The 22,512-nt window shown below is 39.9% G+C and overlaps 1 protein-coding gene across 1 annotated transcript in view; it reads left to right on the top strand.

Annotated features, from left to right (window-relative positions):
• Positions 1-273, top strand: part of LOC147450081 (uncharacterized) — a 53,564-nt gene extending 53,291 nt beyond the window's left edge. Inside the window, exon 10 of the mRNA XM_086519412.1 lies at positions 39-273. Coding sequence (XP_086375538.1) covers positions 39-113 — 75 coding nt within the window. The 3' untranslated portion in view covers positions 114-273. The remainder of the gene's footprint in view (positions 1-38) is intronic.
• The last annotated feature ends 22,239 nt before the right edge of the window (positions 274-22,512 follow it).

The raw sequence follows: 22,512 nt of genomic DNA, 5'->3' as shown, positions 1-22,512 counted from the left end.
CAGGATTGCTGAGAGGCTTTTATGTTGTTTTTGCAAAGAATATGGAGGAAAGGTTAACTTTGAAGATCAAGGAACGACTGCGACCCCACAGCTCATTGGCGATTGCGGCATAGCTGTGTCTCTAGTTGTCAGGATCAGATGGTAAAGAGGGTTTTTAACTTTTTGTGGGGAGTCTTTAAGTATTTGCATGAGTGTGCTTTCTCATGCTCTGATGATGTGATCTGGGGCAGTCTTCTTACTCCATTTTGTTTGGTTTGGGGACATATATTCGGCTTTTTTCACCTGTGCCGGCTTGCTGCTCTATTGTTGTGCTTTTTAAAAGACTCATTTCTGCTATGTGGTGCAATTTTGTGCCCTGAACAATCATGTCTGCAATGTTTGTTGCCCGTTTTTATTGACATGATTGAATGGAAAGATCTGCTGTAGGAGTGATGCTAATCTAGTGCAGCAAAAGTGCCTAGCTTTAGATATAGAAGGGTGAGCTATCCTCAGATTGTTAGCCAATCATCCTTTTAACTAAGGTTCTATGTGCTTTACATACTTAGGTGTTGATTAACTCAATGTAAATTTAGTTGAGAACCTTGTGGAGAAGAGGAACCTTCCATCAAAACAATTCTAGAATGATAAAAAGCATATAAGGCTCTTAAATAAAGGACCCATTGCAAACCAAAACCAAAAGCAGATTTCAATGCTTGGCATAAAAAGGTAGGTCCATTCAGCATAGGAAATAATAAAATTTCACATGTATGCCTAACTCTCTTCTCTAAGGCTTGTTTTAGAAAGCCAACAAAGACGTTTTGATTGTTCACAATATTGCATGATCCCCGCCTTCTAGGAAGATGTGTTGCATGGTGGATGTCTTGCTCTTTGTAATTGTTCAAAGGGTGCCATATCTTTGCATGACGTTTATTCAGCTTTGAAATTCCAAACCAACCATTGTTTATGTAGCTCTAGGATTTATAGTTGTGTGGAATGTTGATGAAGCATTTGGCAAACTTAGTTGAAAGTACCTTGAGGGAAGAAGATTATTTTCTGTTTTGTTTCCATGGAAGTCCAAAATCCACACGATGCTGCAAGAATGGTAGCCTGTAGGTTGAAGGATAAAGCATGAAATGTGAGGTTTTATTTCAAGACCTAGGAGCAACTTCAATGGTGTGGAAGCTATTGATATCTTAAATTCCTTGTAAATAATGTCATTGAAATATAACATAACTATAGATCTTGTTAGTTCCGAATAAATGTCATGTTGAGGCTTGCACCTTTTCTTGGAAGTAATAGTAGTGTTGTGCTTGAGTCTAATAGCATCTCCCAACATTGAATTGCAATATTTTTAACACCTGAGTCTAATGGCCTTCTTGCCCATTGAGGTAAGGGCCTAAAATAGGTAAGAGTAAGAAAAAAGTTGTTGTTGCCTAAGTAGCTATATTGGGAATTGGAGTAGCAAGAATTCCAAGTTATGATATATGGAATGAGTTTTATTTTTGACTTTTTTAAAATCTAAAATGATAGTCTACACCGTTGCTCAAAGGAAGGTTTCCATGTCAAAACCAGATACATTCTTTGGTGTATAGTTGATTTAAGTTGACCTAAGCTCTTGCAATGTTTTTCTTTGCAAATGAAGACTAAAAGTTAACCATCTTTGATTCTTATTCCTTTGAGTTGTGAAGAACATGATTACTTGCCAAGCATGGCACATTATTGGAGCTTGGGAATTTAACCCAAGTTTACATGTTTGAATTTGGGTCTTTCGTCGTTAAAACTAAGGTGAGCAAGTTTGCCGTCTTTTTGGCAATGATTTGGGACTTGGGAAGGCCTAATGACACATTTTTATAGAGACGATGCGCTCATAACTCGTAGTCAAAAGCTTCTCAAGATGAGTCATCTTGGTCTTGCATCATACTAAGTGCATAACTGTGCATTGAGATGATTAAGTAGAATATTGCATTCCTTAATGCATCCATATAGGGGTGTGTCTCAAGCTATGTTAGGCCAATTGTTAGATTGTTGATGTCAAGCTGAAGAGAAGACTTTCTACATGATGCTCATTAAATTTTTTGATAAAGCTTGAATAAGTGTTTGCTTAGTAAGGAAGATTGTGTGTCTGGTCCATATGCTAACATGTGTCTACAACCAAGGATTAGCTTCCAATTGTTAGGGTGGTTTTATCTCTCTAGCCAAATATAACCATAAATTTTCTTCACCTCCTTTGTGAGAATTTGAGGGGGTAAATAAAATTACCATTTTTTTAATGAGTTGAAAAAACATAGCTTTGGATAGAATTTGGTTGCATTGGTGACAAGTCTTTCAAAAGCTTATAGTTGCACAACAAGAAGTGGTATGCTTGCATTGGTAAACATATTTTGTATGTATGATGGTGATTCATGTTATGGTGTGACTCCTTAGGGGTGGCAAATAATCATCCAATGTAGCATTCTTGCCACTCTTGCAAAGATGCATGCCTTTAAGTTGGTTATGCCTATAAAATGCATTATGGAGACTCCTTGCAAGATTAAATGTTATGATCAATCTAGACACCTTCTTTAAGGCTTCTTTAAATCTGAAGAATACTAGTGCTAACAAATTGGAGGCAAGTTGAGACTCTAAGGAATTTAGCGACTTGAAAAATTGCTTAATGGTGTGATTGTTGTTAACCTTACATTAATTGCATTTTAGCCTTTTCTTGCCTTTGCAATTAGACTTCTGAGACTTATAACATTGGAGGTTGCAACATTACACTCCTTTGAGCATCCACTTTAGTTTGGTCAATAGTCCATTGTTTAGCCCTATTTTTATTGAATTAACCTTCTTACAATAGCATGGAGATGAGAACATTAAGCTTAAACTGCATCAGGTGTTTCACACTCTATTGCAAGTAGCCAAGTGGATGCAAAAGCCTTGGAGAACCTTCTGAACATGAAAACTAAGAGGAATAATATTATGAACAATAATCAACTGCTCCTTGAGATCTTTAATCTCTACAAGGAATATATTCATTTTATGGATAATGAATACATTGATTCTTTAATCTCTATAAGGAATACATTTATTCTTAAATCTCTTCAATCTCTACAAGGAATACATTCATCTTATTCTCCTCTTGGTGCATAATTTTGGATTCTTATCAATTCTAAAGGGAAGCAAATCTACCCTATGGGCCTTGCTTAGAAAAAGCAAGCACATTTCCTTAGGTCTATTTTGTTGCTTTTTTTGAGCGAATGTGTGATGAAATCTTTAATAAAGAGCTCAATTAGGGCATGAGTCTCCACATATTTACAAACTCAACAACCTTGCTTCGTAGTGGGTAGAAACTTTGATAATAGAATTGCTAGAATCTAAATTATCATGAATAGACCTTGGATCCAACATGTCATGACCTTGCATAACAATTTGTACGCTCTTTGTAACTAAAGCACACTACATCATTTAAGACCATGGTGGCTAGTTGTCTTCATATAATATTTCCTTAGCATCAAACATTGCAACCAGAGCATGTTGCATAATTGAAGACCATAATGGGTAATTTTATCCATTGTGAGGATTTCCTTAAGAGAAATAGACAATGTAACAACAATTTTTTTTTTGATGGATCTATTTACGTACTTGAAAATCTCTCAACGACTTGTGCTACTCACTTTTAGAATCACCATTTTGACAAATTAATAGTAAAAGAATCACCATTGTGACAAAATATAGTTAAGCACTTGGTTGTGAGCGATGGATATAAGATCAAACTCTGTGTATGACCTCTTTAATATTATACGTGTGAAGACTTAAGAGTGTCATCTATATGGAATTTCTTAAGCTATTAATGGATCCTAGCATCAAGATCTCACTCATAGATTTTGTTGTGAAGATGAAATTCACATTTGAGGTTCAAAATGCAAAATTCTTTCTCTAGTTTGAAGAGAGGGAGTGATAACAAGGTGCAAAGTTACATTGGCCTACACAAGAGGATGCGAAAGAGAATGACTAAAAAAAATATTAACTATCGTCCTAGTTAATGCCTCTCCTACATAAAAAGGAAGCTAAGTTTTGCCATCATCAGCTTGCCACGTCACATGTGTTAGGTTTTACTAGGGTCTATTGTAGGCCAAAAATAGTTGAATATTAAGCCATGAAATTAGTAAGGGTAGCATGGCCATCTCCAAAAGTGACATAGTCTCTTCCCAATAAATCTTGAAGGTGGGAAAGTTTATTGAATCTCATTAATATGTGGAGTCATTAGTAGTGTTGTCTTATCATGGCACCCTCATAATGTTAAAATAAATTATCCACCTCACATTCTATGCTTTTTGACATGCGGAGTCAAGTGCTACAATGTACATAGTGTGATATATGCAGAACCGGTTACAACGGTTGTTGTCGTGTACATACCGTACCACGATGCCATAACCTTGGATGTGGTATTGTTTCGTGTTCTCTTCTTAAAACATGCTTAAATTGGTTTAGGAATGTACAAATGTCGAGTGTTTTGAAGTGGCACGCTCGTCTTACCTAGAAAGTCCAATGTGAATGATTTCGTTCAAAAATAGCAAGTTTCATGCGTAGCTGTAATAGATGTATCCAAAGTGCTTTGCATGTGGAAAGTGAACTTCAGCATTTAAGCCCAAGTAAAATTCCCACAAGTTTAGGGATTTTTGCAGGTCATTTGGACTTTTTACGATCTTAAAAGGTCCTTTTTAAAAGCTAAAATGGTCATAAAATGTTAAAAAATGGCCTAAAATAATATAAATTCTCTCAAAATGCCACATCAATGATGGTTCTATCATTGCTCAAGGTGGGAGGAGCTTATAGAGCCAAAAAAACTTTCACTTTTGACCATCTAATGCATCGTATATTGGTGATCAAGGCAATGACTTAGTGCAAACCTGTCTATTTGTACTCGTGTTTGTGCCTCTAAAGCCACCAATTAGTTTTTTCTCTCATCAAATAAGCATGTGGGATTTTCCAATTAAGTGTAAAGCTTCATTGAAATGGCCTCGGTGAAGAATTGAAGTGGAAAATCAGTGTCTTTTACAAGGCAAATGAGCATTGTATCTATGCAATTGGGGGTTGAGGCTGCATCAGAACACCACACACACAAGAGTTATGGATTTTTTTTTCTTTTTGAGTATTTCTTTTTCTTCAAATTATCAATGATTTTCAACATTCTCACAACACGAACTCTCACAGTCAGAGGCTGTGTGCTTTCATCGTCGCACAACGAACTTCTCGACATAGTTTTTGGTGAACCTAACATGAAGTATGCTAGGGTGAAGGTTCAAAATCTTCATGAAAGGTCTCAACGAAAAGCTTCAAGCTGTGGAGCAACAGGGGATGTGGTTTGATCTGCCCTCAATGGAAATATTTCAAACCTTGTTGTGTCCAGGCAACATCAACCTGTTGAAAGAAGGAAAATTTCTTCAACTAAAGCCCTTCAATCAGTGGTGAACAAAATGGACCGATTTGATGGTGAAGATTTAATGAAGTATCTGTGTGGGTATAGAAAGGAGATGTAATTGCATCGAGTACCTAAAGCGACATGGTACAAAGTTTTGAGTTAGTTGTGGTTCCTAAGATCATAGAGCATGTAAGGGTAATTAGGAATGAACATGGGGGAAGTTGGGAAGCATTTAAATTATCCTTGAAGAAAGAGTATATCATGGGGACTTTGAAATGGTGAAAAAGAGAAAATTTTTAGAGTGGGTGGTTAGGCTAGAAGAGGGACTTTAACCTACCAAACGTCTAAGGGAATTTGAAGGGCATTATGCTCAATTTTCAAGGACAAAAAAAGCTACCCTAAATTTAGAGAAGACGAACCTCCCTTTGTAGGGTGCACGAAAAGAGATTCAAGAAAAGCTGGAGCTACTACTTGAGGACAAAGATGGTGAACAAGGCCTAAAGATCGAGTGGAATGAGGCTAAAGATGTAGTATCCCTACTAGCTAAATGGCAACGACACAAAGACAAGATGATATTCAACACTATGCAAGTCTCAAGCATTTGTGAAAGTTCCATAAATCTTGTTATTGTAGTTCCAAAGAGTGACAAATACATCTTAGATGAGATTGTCAAAGGGATGTAAGAATTGCTTTAAACTTGCAAGGCTAGAAGAGAAGGGCTGACCATCAGGCCAACCTACAAGGTAAAGACCTCAAAACAGAGAATATTTTGTATGTAGATGCATACAGTGTGATCGTACTATCAATCGAAGGAGGGATTGTGAAATTTTTGAAGATTCTTTGATGAAGGAGCTTGTTTCCTTTAAAGCTGGGAGGACTCACATAAGTGAAACAGGTAAGCCCTTGGGGACAAACTTTGGAAAAGGAGGGATGAAGAAGTTAGTCAAGGACATGGCTACTAACTATGTCATCACAATGGTAGAGGTAGTTGCCTACGGGTTGAAGGTAGAGCCGATTAAGAAGAAAGGAGTCATGGTTTGAGAGGCTGTATATGAAGAGGTTGGAGAGTTGTGGCCATATGCGATATAATCCAATTTAAAGAGTAAAATGAGTAATTAAGCGGTTTTACGTGAAGCTAGAGATTGCATTTAGCTAGAAATGGGTTGGAATGATCCCATGGATTCTTTGTTAGTGCATGCGTACATTGCCAAATGTTAAACCAATGAGGGCATTGTTGCAGAGAAACTCATGTGTGTGAATGGGGATGAATGACCTTCAAAGAGGGCCACGAGGAGTGGAGGAAGAAACCATGTAATGCCTCCTATATCAAATATTCCACGAGGGATGCCTATGCCTATGCCTAAAGTACTTAAGCTTCTAAAGAAAGAAAGAAGGAAACGAAAATTTAAGGTAAAGCAAAGAGTCCAACTTACAAACTCCAATATGGTATAGAGGCAATGAAAGATCTCGAGAAGGTTTTGGAAGTGAAGATTTTGAAAAGTAAGGTTGAGTTAACCTTGGGTGAGGTCCTTGGCGTAGAAAAGTAAGAATTACATGAATAAATCATTGACATTATCAAGAGAAAGCGACAATATCTTATTAAGGCTATCCATGCACAAGGCGAAGGAGAAAAATTAAATGGATAAGGTGTATAGGTTTATGGTAAGCAAAGTGATTAAAATGTTGTTGGATGTTACCAATCCACAGGAGGAGTAAAATAGGTTCCCTTCTTGGATGATCAAGATGAAGTTGAAACCTCTCATAAGAGTTATTACTCTAAGAGTCATTGGGCAAGAGAAACTATCAAGACCCTAATATACGTTTTTTTAGAAGAGCCATACATTGCACTAATAGATCATGGGTCAAAGATTAACCTCATGTCAAAGAGTCTATATCAAAAAGGAAAATGGCCAACAGATATAAATCATGGGTGGATGATTCGTGTAGCAAATAACTCAGCAAGGCATCTATATAAAGCTTGTCCATATGTGAAGGTGACTATACAAGCTTGTCCATATGTGAAGGTGACTATACAGGATGTAAACGATGACCAAAATTTCTTTGTATAGGAGATGTCTACATATCCTCGTATCCTTGGGCAGCTATACATCACTGCTACTCGTATGGAAACAAAGGTGATGGATGATGAATTAGCTTATGCTCGGATAAGGAGTAGGGATGGAAAGCATGCAGTTCAATTCCTTACTGTTTGTGTGAACCATGAAAGGAATCTTAACACACTTTGAGAGCAAAGAATTCAAGGACTATAGGGATATGAGAGGTTTTGGTGTGTACAATTGTAGAGCGGGATTGTAGTGGTACAATAAGAGAAAAGTTCTTGCATGATGTATATGCAGAGGAGGTGTTTTCTATAGGTTTTCTAGGATTAACAAATAATGGATCTATCTTTGTTACAAAGTGTAAGGACTTGAAGAGGGTTGGAACGACATGTAAAAAGTGTATAGAAAGGTTTGAGGAACAAAAATGGTTTTCTAGAAGGGTTTGATGAGTTTCATTTGTGGATACCATGCAAGACTTGAAATCTTTAGTGGATTGCAATTTGCATATTGCAAATGAAGTTGTGAAAGTATGCTCCATAAAAATGTACAAATTCATTGAGGATTTTGGAAAATGCTCAAGGTGTTGAAGAACAAGTGGAGACTAAGTATAAGTCTGAGGCAAAGAAAGTGAAACTAGTGGCATTACCTCTTCCAAAATATTGCAAGGGTAAGATGGAGCAAGCTTCTTTGCAACCCAATCTTTGCGATCCAAGAAAGATTGGGCATAAGTTTATGAAGGATTCCTTGAAGGAGTTTAAGGTTGGCTGCAAGGACAATTTCACAAGGGTTGAAAAGATATGTTTTGAACAAATGCTTGCCAAACATGGAAGGCATTTGAATTTGAGGCACATGAGATAGGGAGTGTTGATCCTTCCATTGTTGTTCCTATGGTAATCTTCACTATCCCTCATGTACCTTAGAATTTATAGCCTATTCCAATTCCAAAGGTCCATTTGCCAAAACTCATTGAGTTGCTTGATGAAAAGATCAAGATGGGTATTTTGGAGCCTTCTTCTACTCCATATTTAAACAGGTGGTTCATAGTGCTAAAGAAAAATGGTTCTCTATGCTTGATTCAAAATATGGAACCTATGACCAAGGTTACAGTTAGGAATGTGGGTACATGGCCAATTATGAATGAGTTTGCAGAGGCATTTGCAAGAAGGGCGATATATTCTATGGGGGATTTGTACTCGGGGTGGGTACAATGAGTTCCAGCTAGCTATGGAAAGTAGAGAATTGACTACCATGAAGAGACCTTTGGGGTTGGTAGGACGTGCATCTTACCTCAAGGAGAAACTAATTCTAATGTGCATACGATGAATGGTATGAACAAAGTTTACATGTTTATATTTCTTAAATTACTATGCCCTCTCTTGACAACGTGATGATTAAACGATGTGATGTTGTGGCATAGATGTGACTTTGGACTTGAGGGGGTGCCAGAAGTATGTGGAAAATTGTGTCAATTATTGTGACAAGATTTGTATCAACTCTTGAGAAAGAATAAAAAATTTCAATGAAAAGAAATACATACACATGCCAGGAAACTAAAGAATTTATTGCTCATCGACTCATTTTCTCATTTTTTCTTTGTGTATAGCAAGTGTTTGAGCTCTCTAATCATCCGCGTGCAAGTGGATGATTGAAGAGCTCAAGAACTCTTATGTTATATTCAATTTTGACACAATGATTGAAAATAGGTAGCAAAGCTAATCTATTTTTCAAGGTGCTATTAAATACACTATAAAAAACATAATCGAAACATTCAAAACAAAGATTTGTCAAAACCTATAAAATTGGATAGAGTCTCCTTTATTTTAGCATAAAAGTTTTTAAAAAACCATATCCACCTTCATCATGAAGGCCTTCACAAGAGATTAAGAACATTCAAGACAGAAAAAAGATAACCAAAAAGCTTATTAAATACATATTTTTTAAATTAATATCAGTAAAAACGTTGAGAAATAGCTCACCAATCATCTGCGTGCACACGGATGATCAAGGAGCTTTGACAAATTTTGATGATGTTGAGATTTAACTAGTTTTTTAAGGCATCAATTTGTTTTTTTTACTTAGTTCATAGTCGGTGTTGAGCTCTCAGAGAGCTCAACAACTCTTATATTATATGAAATTTGGATATAATAGTTGAAAAGAGGTAGCAAAACGGATGGTGATGAGCAGGGACCGAGCTTGTGTGCTAGACAGACCTCAGATCCTCATGCCATCACAAAAGATCCGATGCAAACCATCCGTGCTATATGGCATCCTCATAGCAAAGTTTGTTGCACCACCTATAATACAACTAGATTTGCCTCAATCGCAGATTCAAAGAGATCCGCCTAGGAAAACTCTTCCATAGAGCATTTGAGGCATTCAAAGCACTTGTAGAGGCAGTAAATAAAGACTTGTGTTATGCGATGGTCACCTCATGGTTCTTAGAGAATGAGATAGACATGGATGAACTACCACGCTTTCGGATGATATGGATGCAAACACAGCTTTGCCTCTTACTCAATGAGTTGAATAGAGTCATGAAGCACGATTTTTGGCAGCTCTTTGTCACCGACAGGAACCACATGCCAACTAGAAAGAACACACACACACACACACACACACACACACACACACACACACACACACACACACACACACACACACACACACAAATAGATAGATAGATAGATAGATAGATAGATAGAGAGAGAGAGAGAGAGAGAGAGAGAGAGAGAGAGAGAGAGAGAGAGAGAGAGAGAGAGAGAGTTCTGCTTTGGCCCAAAAACCTGGAGCTCTGCTTTGGCCCAAAATTCCTAGAGCCTCGTTCACTATTTCTCTTATGTCGATATTCAAATGATACAACTGCCGAGGAGAGAGCTCATTGCAAATATGCAACTGTTAAGCCGCCAGGCCTCCCCCCACAAGGCCCATATTTAAAGGCCCTTGTAGGAGCGTAGAAAGCATCAAATCCAAAATTTAATGCCCAAAAGTTGTTTCCATTACCACATTAGCAGCTCAAAAACTACGTCGTGAATTATAGAAATGTGTAGAGTATACCCCCCTTCTACAAACAATTGGCGTTTAAAACAGACTTCAATCGTTTGCACATCTGATAAAAAAAAATGGGGGGCTGGAGCCCCCTTCTCGTCCGCGCGCACGCGGATGAGGAGGGGGCTCCAGCCCCCCATTTTGTTTTCCAGATGACATACAAATGATCTCTTTGGGACTATCCAGCTCAGACTCCTCTCATACGGCTGCCGCTCAACCAAGCTGCCATCTGCTTTTTTGCCAACCAAAAGCACATTGTATGTAAAGTGTGAGGGTGATTTACTTCTCATTGTCATTCTCTATGTGGATGATTTGCTGATCACTTGACCAAATGAGAGACATATTGCTGAGTTTACGGCTGATTTAAATGCTACTTTGAAGATGAAAGATTTTGGGATATTGCATCATTACTTGGGCATACAGTTTAAGCAGTGTAATGGTGGTATTACCTTGTGTTGGGAGCAACAGCTGAGGGAGGATGTCGATGATGGGGAGCCATAGCGAGGTGCGGAGAGAGAGAGAGAGAGAGAGAGAGAGAGAGAGAGAGAGAGAGAGAGAGAGAGAGAGAGAGAGAGAGAGAGAGAGAGAGAGAGAGAGAGAGAGAGAGAGAGAGAGAGAGAGAGAGAGAGAGAGAGAGAGAGAGAGAGAGAGTTGACACAGCATAAGAAAACGCTATGATGTTGCTTATAGATTAATTGTGTGAAACCTTACATATAAAAGAGCTTTGCCATGCAAACTACTAACATTTCTTGCATGCTTCATAAGAGCATGTTTCCAGGAGCAGGGCTTGAAACCCAACACCTAGTGTCAGACAAGTTACATAGAGACATTGCTTAGTGAGTTTGGACTTGAGGATCCCAAACCTATTGCCACTCCCATCAAAACAGGTTTGAAATTGAGTCTTCATGATGCTGGTGATCTTATCAATGTCACTCTTTATCAAACTACTATTGGTCGCCTTAGTTATGTATGCAACATGAGACAGATATTTAGTTTATAGTCTCATAGGTCAACAGATTCATGCATAGCCCAGGGTCTAAGCATTGGCAGGTTGTCAAGATGATTTTTTGCTGCTCAAGTGGCACTTCACATCTTGGCTTATTTTATCCCAAGGGGGGATCATTGCCGCCAAATTTACATGCTTTTTTAGACCCAGATTGGGCTGGCTGTTTTGACACATGAGTGTCCACGAGTGGTTTTTGTTTCATGCTCGGTAGTTCATGTATCTCATGGTTAATAATTTTATGGTTCAAGTTGCCATTTTTCGATCAAAGGCTTTAGCAGCGACTAGCTATGGGGACAAACAATGTTGTGGCAGGCATCAAAAACCAAAAGAATTGGATGAAGGATTTGAAGTGATTGATCTATAGAGGTGACAATTGAGAGCATAGTAAGGATGCAATTGTAACATGTTTTTGCATAAGTGGATAGATGTTGCCCATCCTATAAAGCTTAGTCTCGCTTTGTAAGGCAAAGCCTCAAGTGATGGATGGCTATTTGACGTAGACAAATCCAACATATGGGTACAGTTTAAGCATATACTCAAAAAGAAGTTTTACCTAGTAATGAAGCAAAGAAGAAGCGGATGGCATGGGATAATTGTTGGATGCACAACTCTTCTCTAACTTGTTATATGTCCAAGTACAGAGAGATTACCCTTAAGTTGGATGAGTTAGACGAGTTCCACAAAGTTTGAGGTTTTGTTAGTGGCTTGCATCTCAACATCAAGGCTAATCATTTTCACATGTATAAGCTTTGGTCTATGATGTAGATGAGAATGAGTTGCCCCATACACATATAGTGTCAAATACCAAACCTCCTAGGAGGACCAAGCCTTCACAAGTTCTCTATCCGCTACTGATATTGCACAAGCTAAGAGTTTCCCCATACACATCTAGTGTCAAACACCAAACCTCTAGCCAGGAGGACCAAGCCTCCACAAGTTCTCTATCTGCTATTGATATTGCACAAGCTAAGAGAGAGAATTTGAATTTTTGTTACTTATTGGAGTCGCATACCAAGAGAGATTTTCCTTCACTCCAGGCAACATAGCGGAATAAGAATTGAAGCATAGTTCATCAACTAGAATCTCCATAGTCATGAAACCACTCTCAAGTGTAGCCTTAGGTTATCAACCACACATACAATAGATGCTATTTATTGGTACAACTCGATTAGATAATCTTTTACCATAGGTATCCTTTTGGAACAATATACAATCATTGTTTACACTAAAAGTGTGTAGTTGTGTTTCCAATTCATTTTTCACCTTAGTAGTTTATTTCAAGAAACAAAGATGTATATATGGCTACGAGCAAGAACAAGGTGTGATGCTAATTTTAGTTTTCCCTATTAGCATTACTCTTTTAAAATTCTATGAATGTGTATGTTGACATCACATATAGGGTCACCTTTGGCTACTCAAATTAGAAGCATTGTGTAGCCGTAAGGGCACAAAATTTTAAGCAAGTGTATGTAGGCTCATTTATTGTGCAACCATATTTAAGCACACTATAACATCCATCAAATTGTTGAGTTAAGAATTTTTAGGGATTCAGTTTGGTTCATCAATAGAGGCGTTCCACACCAGGATTTTCTTCTTTTACAAAGAGCATCACATTTTTGGGATTTACTTTGTATGCAGAGAGTAGATGTACTCATGGACTTAAACACATGGCCCCAAAATTTTTAAGGTTTCATAGGCAAGTCTGAGCTAATGCATACAAATCAATTGATTGACTTGTATGCATTAGCATGTAAGTATTCAAGTTTTTAGAAGTAATTGTTTAGGGAGTATGAGCAATAAGATGTTCTCATTTGGAGCATCTCGCTCAAGGTAGACTCTTCTTTTAGCCTAAGATTCATGCACAAATTCCTTTTGGCCAAAGGGATAGTCTCTTTAGAGGCTATTTTGGTTACGATCATCCAGTTGTACAATGTTTAGTCTTTGATACAAGTAGGTAGTTCCTTTTGTAAATACCATATTTGGTATATGCCAAGTGGATCAATAAGCCTGGCACAATTCTGGATTAGGAAGAGATTTTTCAATGATCTTTTTGAGGACAAAAACTCTCCTTTTAGCTGGTAGTAATGCTAGGACAAGGGTAGGGAAACGGTTCCTAGGCAAGGCTGAAGTGTGCTAGCTTAGGGATCTTCTAAAAATAGATACCAAAGGGCTTTATATAAGATCGTGGTTGGGAGGTGACTAAACACATCAATCTTCCTTGTCCTATCAACACCACCTTGCATAAGAGATCCCTCTCCTTTTATATAGAAAATCAACCTCCTATTTTTGCTTCTTTCTTGGGACCCATCAATCTCCTTGATTAAAATAGCCAAAAAAATTCTATTTTTAGTTTTCATAAGAAACAAATACAATGTATTGAAAGCTAAGAAAAACGCAAAAAAAACATTATTGAAAACCTAATGCTAGGGTCTCAAATACCCAAATATACCAAAGGGAAAAAACCCTAAGGGAAAAAAGTGCCTTTGGTTATGCACATGATGCTCTTTGGATAGCAAGTGTATTCATAAACATAAAAAATGAGAGAGAAAATGTGAGTACATAGATTCCTTCCAAGAGAGGAAAATATCAAAGTAAGATGTCATCCTTGAGGGTTGGTCACCGTATAGATATGGTGCCAATAGTGGAAGCTATGTTGGGAAAGAAGACAGAAGTGCAAGCATATGTGGATGATGGTGCCCAAGTGTGTGTCATGAGCGAGGCTATCTTGAAGGAAGCACAAGCATCAAGATGTCAGTGAACGGTTCAATCCCTATGAGGATGGCCAACCACAAGAAGGCAAGGTGTCTTGGGATAGTTGAAGATGTCAAGATAAAAGTCTTGGGGATTGAGTGCTTGGTCAATTGCTATGTGATGCAAGCGGGTGAAAATGATTACCCAATCATTTTAGGGATTCCATGGCTTATAACCCTTGGTGCTAAGCAAGATTGGGATATGGACTTGATCACCAAGAGAAAGGAAGGAACATATTCTAAAATATGAAGACACATGAGATCCATTCATGGCCCTTAGTGGACATGCAAGATACAGACTCGTCAATGGGAAGTGGCTCATATGACAGTGATGCTTGATCTACATCATCAAAAGAAGGTAGAGGAGGACTTGATGCAATTGCGTCTTGATCTATTTGGGATATGTATCTAAAAGGAGGCATTTGTGCATGATGTGGAGGTCAAGGAGGAGAAAGAGAAGCTTTCCGCTCTGTTCTCATCATTGAAGGTTTCTTTTATTTGGTTTTATCAAAATTTTCTCGGTTTCTATTTTGTTTTGAGTTGTATTTTCATGTTTTTTTCTTTCTTTCAGATGGAGTATTTGCCAATAATATTATCCTTGATAGAGTCTTCATCATCTATCGTCATTAGATATTGAGTTTTGTCCCTTATTTTTGGCACATTCTAACTTTTTCTCAGTTTATTCTCTCAGTTCTTACGATATCTTATTGGTGTCTCCTATGCTAATTTGAAAGTTCAAAAAAAAAATCGTCCCCTCTCTGCAGTAGTAGTTTAACCACCTTTTTCTGCTGCATTGCATGCAATAAGCCTCAATTGGCCTAAATTTCTTGTTTGGCTCTAGACAATCTTTTTTCCAATGTTCATATGAACCATAATTATGGAAATTCCTTGTTCTTGGTTTAGGCATTTGTTTCACCATGGGTAGCCTAGCTCCCTAATTTTTAATAAAGTAAATCGATGCTACCTCTAGAGATGCCTGCTGATAAACGGGTTCTACCATGGTAGGAGTTGGTTGAGTATACCACTCATCTTTTGCTACTTTGGTTGACGAATTAGTTTCATTGTATGGGGTAACTAGTACTAGTGCCTCTTATCCACTTGTCATTTAGGAAGCATGCACTTGACTAGCAAAACATCATTTCCTGATAGAGGTGGTTGCTAACCTACCGCTGACTGTGGTCTCTACATAGCCATAGGTGGTCTTTTCATATGTCCCATGTTCGGTGGATACCTATACATAGGTTGCCCTTGTTGTCTCATTGATATATATTGGACATTCCCATTGTATTTGGGCTTGTAATAACACTCATTTAATTCACGGTTTGTCCATTTAACCTAAATAACACACCATTTTGATGGTCTGTCTTGTCCCATAGGCTGCCTCGGCCCTCACATTGGCATCCTTTGCATGTTGCTTAGCATATAATTTATGCACTTGAGTATGTCTTCCATGGCATCCACAGAAGCTACCAGAGTAGGTCCTACCTGTGCTGGCACAATAGATGTGGTTTTCTCACTTTGTGTGTCCTTGACAATGATTTCTTTGTTGAAGATCTCATGAGTTCTCCCAGTTATCTATAGCATCTAGGCTACATGATTCTCAAGTCGTACGCTTCTTAATTCACAAAATGGCATGCAACTTTACGGAGTAAGAATTCTAGAAATAATGAGATAAGACTTTTCTTGGTTGGAATTTCCAACAGTGGACATATTTTATTGTATTGCCTTATTCGTCTTATGTAGTCTCTTACTGTCTCCTTGTTTTTGTTAAAGGTGTAGATTTCTGCTACTATAATATGCATGATTCCCATTTTTGAACAAGAAACAAAAAATCTCATAGCCAATGTTGGTAGAGTTGCAAACAATGGGTCTAGGAGGTATGTTTTGAAACCAAGTTAAAACCTTACCTTCCAAAATCATTCCAAACCCTTCAAACTATGTATGAAAGTCCGTTATACACTTTGTTCTTAGTATTTGTCTGAAGCTTGCTAGATGGTCAATGGATTCCTAGATCCACTGTATTTTTTGACCCATTTTTGGAAGTCAGATGATGGTCTAACTTGTGACGGTTGTGTTCAACCTCCGCTCTCTTGGTTGGTGTCTCTCTAACTAAGCCTTCAAACCAGTCGCTTGGTAAAAGTGAGTTGTGTGGACCTCTTCTTTTCCAAGTGCCACTCGTTCTTCTTTGGTTAGAGGTGGTTTCTATGTCTCTCTCCTAGTTCTCATCATTGAGGTGGCTACCTCTAGCTGCACTACCTTGTTGGTTAGACATACTATTGAATGATCTCTTGGTTGGTCCCATGTTTTATTCTATTTCAGGTTTCATACCCATGATCATTCCTCGGATCAAGTAGACCTAGTACTTTGTATGTTCAACCTACTTTGGAGTTATCATAACAAACTTATTGTTATAACAATCCCTAGAGAGATGTATGGGAAGGTCAACTAGGCCTTTCTCCCAAATTTTGAAAATATACTTTATTTTCAATGGTGTCAGCAACTACCATGGTTTAGCATGAGCTGTCCATATCAAATAAATGGCATTATTGTCCTCCCAACAGTAAACTCTAAGTTGTAGGTTATCGGTAGGTATGCGTTTCAAAGATCTGACATCTATCTGGTCATAAACTTCTAATTCTAATAGTAGTGGTCCCTTCTTAGTGGTTTGGAATCAATGTATCGGCTTCCAAATCCATTGGTCCATAGTGGCTTTTGGAGGCTACGGCCGCGGGAACAACCCCAAAAGGAGAGCTTGATAATGCAAACAAAACAAAAAAAATGTTTTTTCTTTTCCTCAAGCTGCAGACTGCCACCCTGCTCGCACCCACAGAGGGGCCGCCCCTCCCTTGGCACCACCCTCCCCCCTCTCCTCCATTATCGCCACCCCTCCCTCTCCCTCTCATTTGTTTGCAAGCCGCCAAAAATTCTCTCTCTTACCCAAGGGGCTGCCATTATTCAGGTATCTCTCTCTCCCTCATCCATTATTCAACTCTCTCTCTCTCTCTCTCTCTCTCTCTCTCTCTCTCTCTCTCTCTCTCTCTCTCTCTCTCTCTCTCTCTCTCTCTCTCTCTCTCTCTCTCTCACTCTCTCCCTTCCCCAACTCTCACCTCTTCACTCACGCTCTCTCCCTCTCTCTCGTTTCCTGTGTCACCAAGCCGCCAGTATAGAGCACATTAAATATATATATATATATATATATATATATATATATAAATATATATAAATATATATATATATATACATATATATCTCTCTCCCTCATTTGTCAACCCGGATGGGGGGCCGCTAGGATAGGGCAGTCTCTCTCTCTCTCTCTCTCTCTCTCTCTCTCTCTCTCTCTCTCTCTCTCCCCCCCCCCCCCCCCCCCCCCCCCCCCCCCCCCCCCCCCCCCCAACCTCACCCTCTCCCTCACCCACTCCCTTTCTCTCTCGCTCCCGTTTACTATCTTGCTCCCTCTCTCCAACTCTTGTCGGCAGTCCACAAGCGAGCAATAATATATATATATATATATATATATATATCTCTTAACACCCGCCACACACACACACACACACTTACACAAACTCTCTCACACACACTCTCCCTTCCTCTCTTCCCACCGATCACTCACGCTCTCTCTCCCTCTCTTGTTCTCTCCTATGTCGGACCAGCCTCCAGGGTGCAGCAAAAGCCTCTCTCTCTCTCTCTCTCTCTCTCTCTCTCTCTCTCTCTCTCTCGCTCTACACACACACACACACACACACACACACACACACACACACACACACGTGCACACACGCGCACACACACGCACACACACACACACACACACACACACACACACACACACACACACTTCCCCTCTCACCTCCTCACTCACGCTCTCTCTCCCACTCTCGTTCTCTGTGGAGAAGGCATACCCTGAGCCAGCCATGTAAAAAAACAAAAAAAAAAATCTCTTATACTCCCATTCCCACACACACTTGCCAACACAATTACCCACCTACACACTCACACACAAAACACGTACATACAAGCACACATAAGCACATATGCACAAACACGTAAAGCGAAGAAAAAAACAAACACCACACCATCGATAGAAGAACAACAACAAAATTATGCGAAAGCGGCATCAAATCAAAGATTGACGCCGAAGGCATGCCGGGGCCCCCGAAAGTGACGAACACGTAGCATCTCGACATCACCAAAACCGGTGACGTAGAAGCATACTCCATCCCCCTCTTCTACAACTTTCCCCCATCAGCAACTCCCTTGTAAAAAGCCCTAAACCATGTTACCCTAAGTCTAGCCATGGCTAGCATTTGTAAATTCACCTATCCCTATCCCACTCTTTCTCTCTCTCTCTCTCTCTACTCTCTTCACCTTCTCTCCACTACTCAATAGAATAAGAAGAGGCTCCATTGGAGCAACTCCAACAATCACATGGCACACTCACACTCTCTCTCACCTTACTAGTAAGAGAGGTCACCACTCCCAAAATCCTATATAAGGAGGGTGAGCTCTCCACTTAAAAAACACAGAGAGGAGAACGCCAATGCTGAGAAGCACAACATCACCATAATCATGACAATATGCACACCCTACATAAGCATGATAGACAATTGGTAGTTCTTTTGGAAGGTTGGCGCTCTAAGCGCATGTAATTAGGAGCACTTGATGTTAGAACCATGGAAATATGGGTTTAGACACACATCTAGCTCATAAGAAATCTTTTGGTTAGCCTAAGCCCCATCTTGGAGCTCAAAATAGCTGGTAACCTTGCTGCGGAACTACATCAATAGAAGGACCTCCTTGCCATCAAGACCTGTATACTTGGGTTGTAGCATGTGATAGAAGTCGAGTGTAAGCATCCACCCTTTGGATGGTAGCTTCTTCTCTATGGAAGCTATTGGGCCCGGCTCTGTATCCATTTGGGATTTCTCATAGTATGGAATAATGGGAAAGGGGTAGTCTCCTTTTCTCTCATTTTCTCTCTCTCTCTCTCTCTCTCTCTCTCTCTCTCTCACCACACACACGCTCTCTCTCATAGTAAGGATTCAGAAAAATGTGTTTTGGGTGTGTTGTGCTAGAGTGACAAGTCTGAGGCTACGATATGCGTCCTAGCCGCACTTATGCTAGGTGGTGCCCTTTTATAGTTATAGGATAACCCCCTCATTTGAGATGATGCTTGGGGAATTCAGGCTATGTGTGGTGTAGAGGCCACCCCACCTGGCACGTCATTTTTGAACATCATTTTCTTGGCGCCCCCACAGAGGATCCTTTCAAAAAACCCTTCAGTTTACAAGACTGTAAACCGTAACCTTTTGTGGATGGATGAATGGTTAGTAGGGTTTGCTAACTAGATGACAAAAGAAGAGCTCCAAGCACAACTGGACAAACTTCGCATCTCCATCGAGGCTCGAGTGCCAGGCGTAACGGTGATAGATTTGCTGTGGGAAAGACAGCCAGCACGTCAGACTCAATGGATATACATAGCACGTATGCCAAGGAGAAGAAGGAGGAGGTCGAGACCATGTCCACAACCTACGACTAACCCGCAACAACAAGATGGAGGGAGCTATGCACAGTATAGAGTCAACACTATTCTACTTTGAGAATTGGGTAACTCAAGTCACCGAGGGGATTATCACAGTCAGTTTCCAAGTCGCATTTGATGTTGCAACACAGATAACGGAAGCAAATGCTCATGCTCTCACTACAAAGACTAGGGATCTACTAAGTCTGATTTAGGAAAGGACACCAATCTCTACCACAAGTTTTGACAACGACTAAGTACCTTTAAACTTCACATGAGTCAGTACAACCTACCTCAAGGCAGATCACACATACCGATACGAGTACAATCAATCAAGGTAATATTGGATTGGAAGGCTCACTACTAGCACATCATCAACACTATGCTGGGAGTGGAGCGTTTCTTTGAGGTTCTAGCATCAGATCAGCCATTTGTCCTACCTTTGGTACAAGGCAATGTACCATTTGAGATTTTAATCTATGTTCTGGTATAGAAAGGGTATACACGCCTTCTTGTAAGAAAAAAATAAAAAATCTTTTGGTTGTAAGCTAGGCAGTGTATCTTTCTAGCTCTCTCTCTCTCTCTCTCTCTCTCTCTCTCTCTCTCTCTCTCTCAGTAATCATGGAAAGTGTAGCATTTCCAACATGTGAAGGAAAGAAGGAGGAGGATTTGGTAGCAGATTTCTTAGATGACTTTGAAGTAGCATGTGTAGTAAGCAACAAAGACACATATGAGTTCCGGGTTATAGTCTTTAAGCATCCCATGAAGCTAGAAGCTAGGTCGTGGTATAACGCACTCCCACAAGAAACTAAGGATAATTGGGAGCTCCTAAAAATTTCTTTTAAGAGGCGTTTTGGGAGAGGTACCTCTTCAGAGAAGCTGTGGGACAAGTTGAGATACTTGAAGCAGGAGGGTCTTTTAGAGTATGCCACCTATGAGTCCAAGTTCCTGGATTTGTGGGAATGGTGGGTTGAGTCATTGGCAAGAGGAGAAGCTACACCCGATTTCCTAAAAAAGGACTGGTTCATGCATGGCTTATGGTGGGTGCCACTCAAGGAGAAGGTGAAGGGTAGGTTCCCGGCTACGTATGAGCTAGCCATGGAGATTGCTCGCCTTAAGGACAAGAAGCTACAGATGAAAGCCAAAGAAACTGAGTCAACAGAAGTAGGAACATTGCGTCAACCACCAACCATGACAACCACCACTCCACCTCCACCACCACTGGCTCCTGGGGTAAGAAATCACCAACAAGATATGTTGGCCCACATTACTGATCAACTGTAGAATTTGTCTATCCACTTGATACAACAAGGAAGGAATCAGGAGAGCGATTAGGACCTGAGAAGGGTGCAACGACAAAACAAGGAGTGGCTGAAAGAAAGGAATGGTGGTACAAAATTGGTTGTCCTTGACACCAGCTAGGCTTGGTGGGTGTGGTAAGGAGAATCAGACCCAAGTAAAAGATGCAAAATTGAACAAAAAGGAGAAAAAATAAAATCAATTTCTTGGAGGGTTTATAATTTACTTTACTTTATTCTTTTTTCCCGAAATGGGTTATAACAGATAAACGACGTGGGTGCAAGAAGTGGGGAAGGAGATTCGGCTGGCTCGCGCTCTCTCTCTCTCACACACACACACACACACACACACACACACACACACACACACACACTCACACACACACACACACACACACACACATTCTCTGTTTTGTTCTCTGTGGAGAACCCACCCTTCCCGCCCACCCTCTCTCTCTCTCTCTCTCTCTCTCTCTCTCTCTCTCTCTCTCTCTCTCTCTCTCTCTTTCTCCCTCTCTCCCTCTCCCACCATACAGCCATGGCAGCTCAGGCCAGTACCATATCTTCAGAGATGACGATGGATACTGAGCGTGATTCCTTCACCTATCTCGAGTCAGGGGTACCTGCATCTATAGAGGGTGCTATGATGGAAACCACGAGCATTCATGAACCTGTCAGCAACCAAGTATTTTTGCGGGACTATTGGGCACAAAAGAAGCAATAGTAACGACACAAGGAGCGCAACCCTGCTAAGAGAGCTGAACTTGCTACAACCAGATCAAGGAACAATATATGAAAAGCCATGGCTAGAAGTTGGCGTCGGCAGACCCAAGGACTAACAACACTAGAACAACAAGAAATTCTAGAGCAGCTCATGCATCATCAGCCATTTTCCAAGTTGAGGAGTTTGGATGTGCAATCGAGTCATCTTTCCGGCGTTCGCAACACATTGACTCAGCTGAAAGTGCCCCACTCTTCAACTGAGATTTTTGTGAAGAGAACCTCTTTGACGATGATACTGCACAATGGTGATCAAAGCATAACCACTGTGAACCAGTCCAAAATTGCTGCTGCCTTGGGTGTTCATCGACGTAATATAGCGGCAGCAAGCAGTCGACTGGGAATGAAAGATGAGGATGAAGTGTTGTCACTTAGTGCTTGTCACAGACAGTTGCCTCTGCATACAAGTATCACAATCAAAACTAGAGATTTGGTGGCCGCTTTCTGGAAATCCGAGACAAGAGTTTCTCCTAACAAAAAGGATATCTGTAAGCACAGGATCGAGGCAAAATGTGTCATCAAACATCCCATACATCTTCTAGATGATTGGCAGGTAATATGTGTTGCCCACATTGTAATCCTTGCTCGCCTTTTTACTCTTGGATTAACGCAAAATACCACAACTTGTGTTGGGGTATAAAGCCCAATGTGGTCGCCCAGGTAAGTGGGCGGGCC

The sequence above is a fragment of the Adiantum capillus-veneris genome, chromosome 9 (assembly GCF_014529385.1).
Source record: "Adiantum capillus-veneris isolate H3 chromosome 9, ASM1452938v2, whole genome shotgun sequence".
Taxonomy (NCBI): domain Eukaryota; kingdom Viridiplantae; phylum Streptophyta; class Polypodiopsida; order Polypodiales; family Pteridaceae; genus Adiantum; species Adiantum capillus-veneris.
This window is presented reverse-complemented; position numbering and strand designations above follow the sequence as displayed.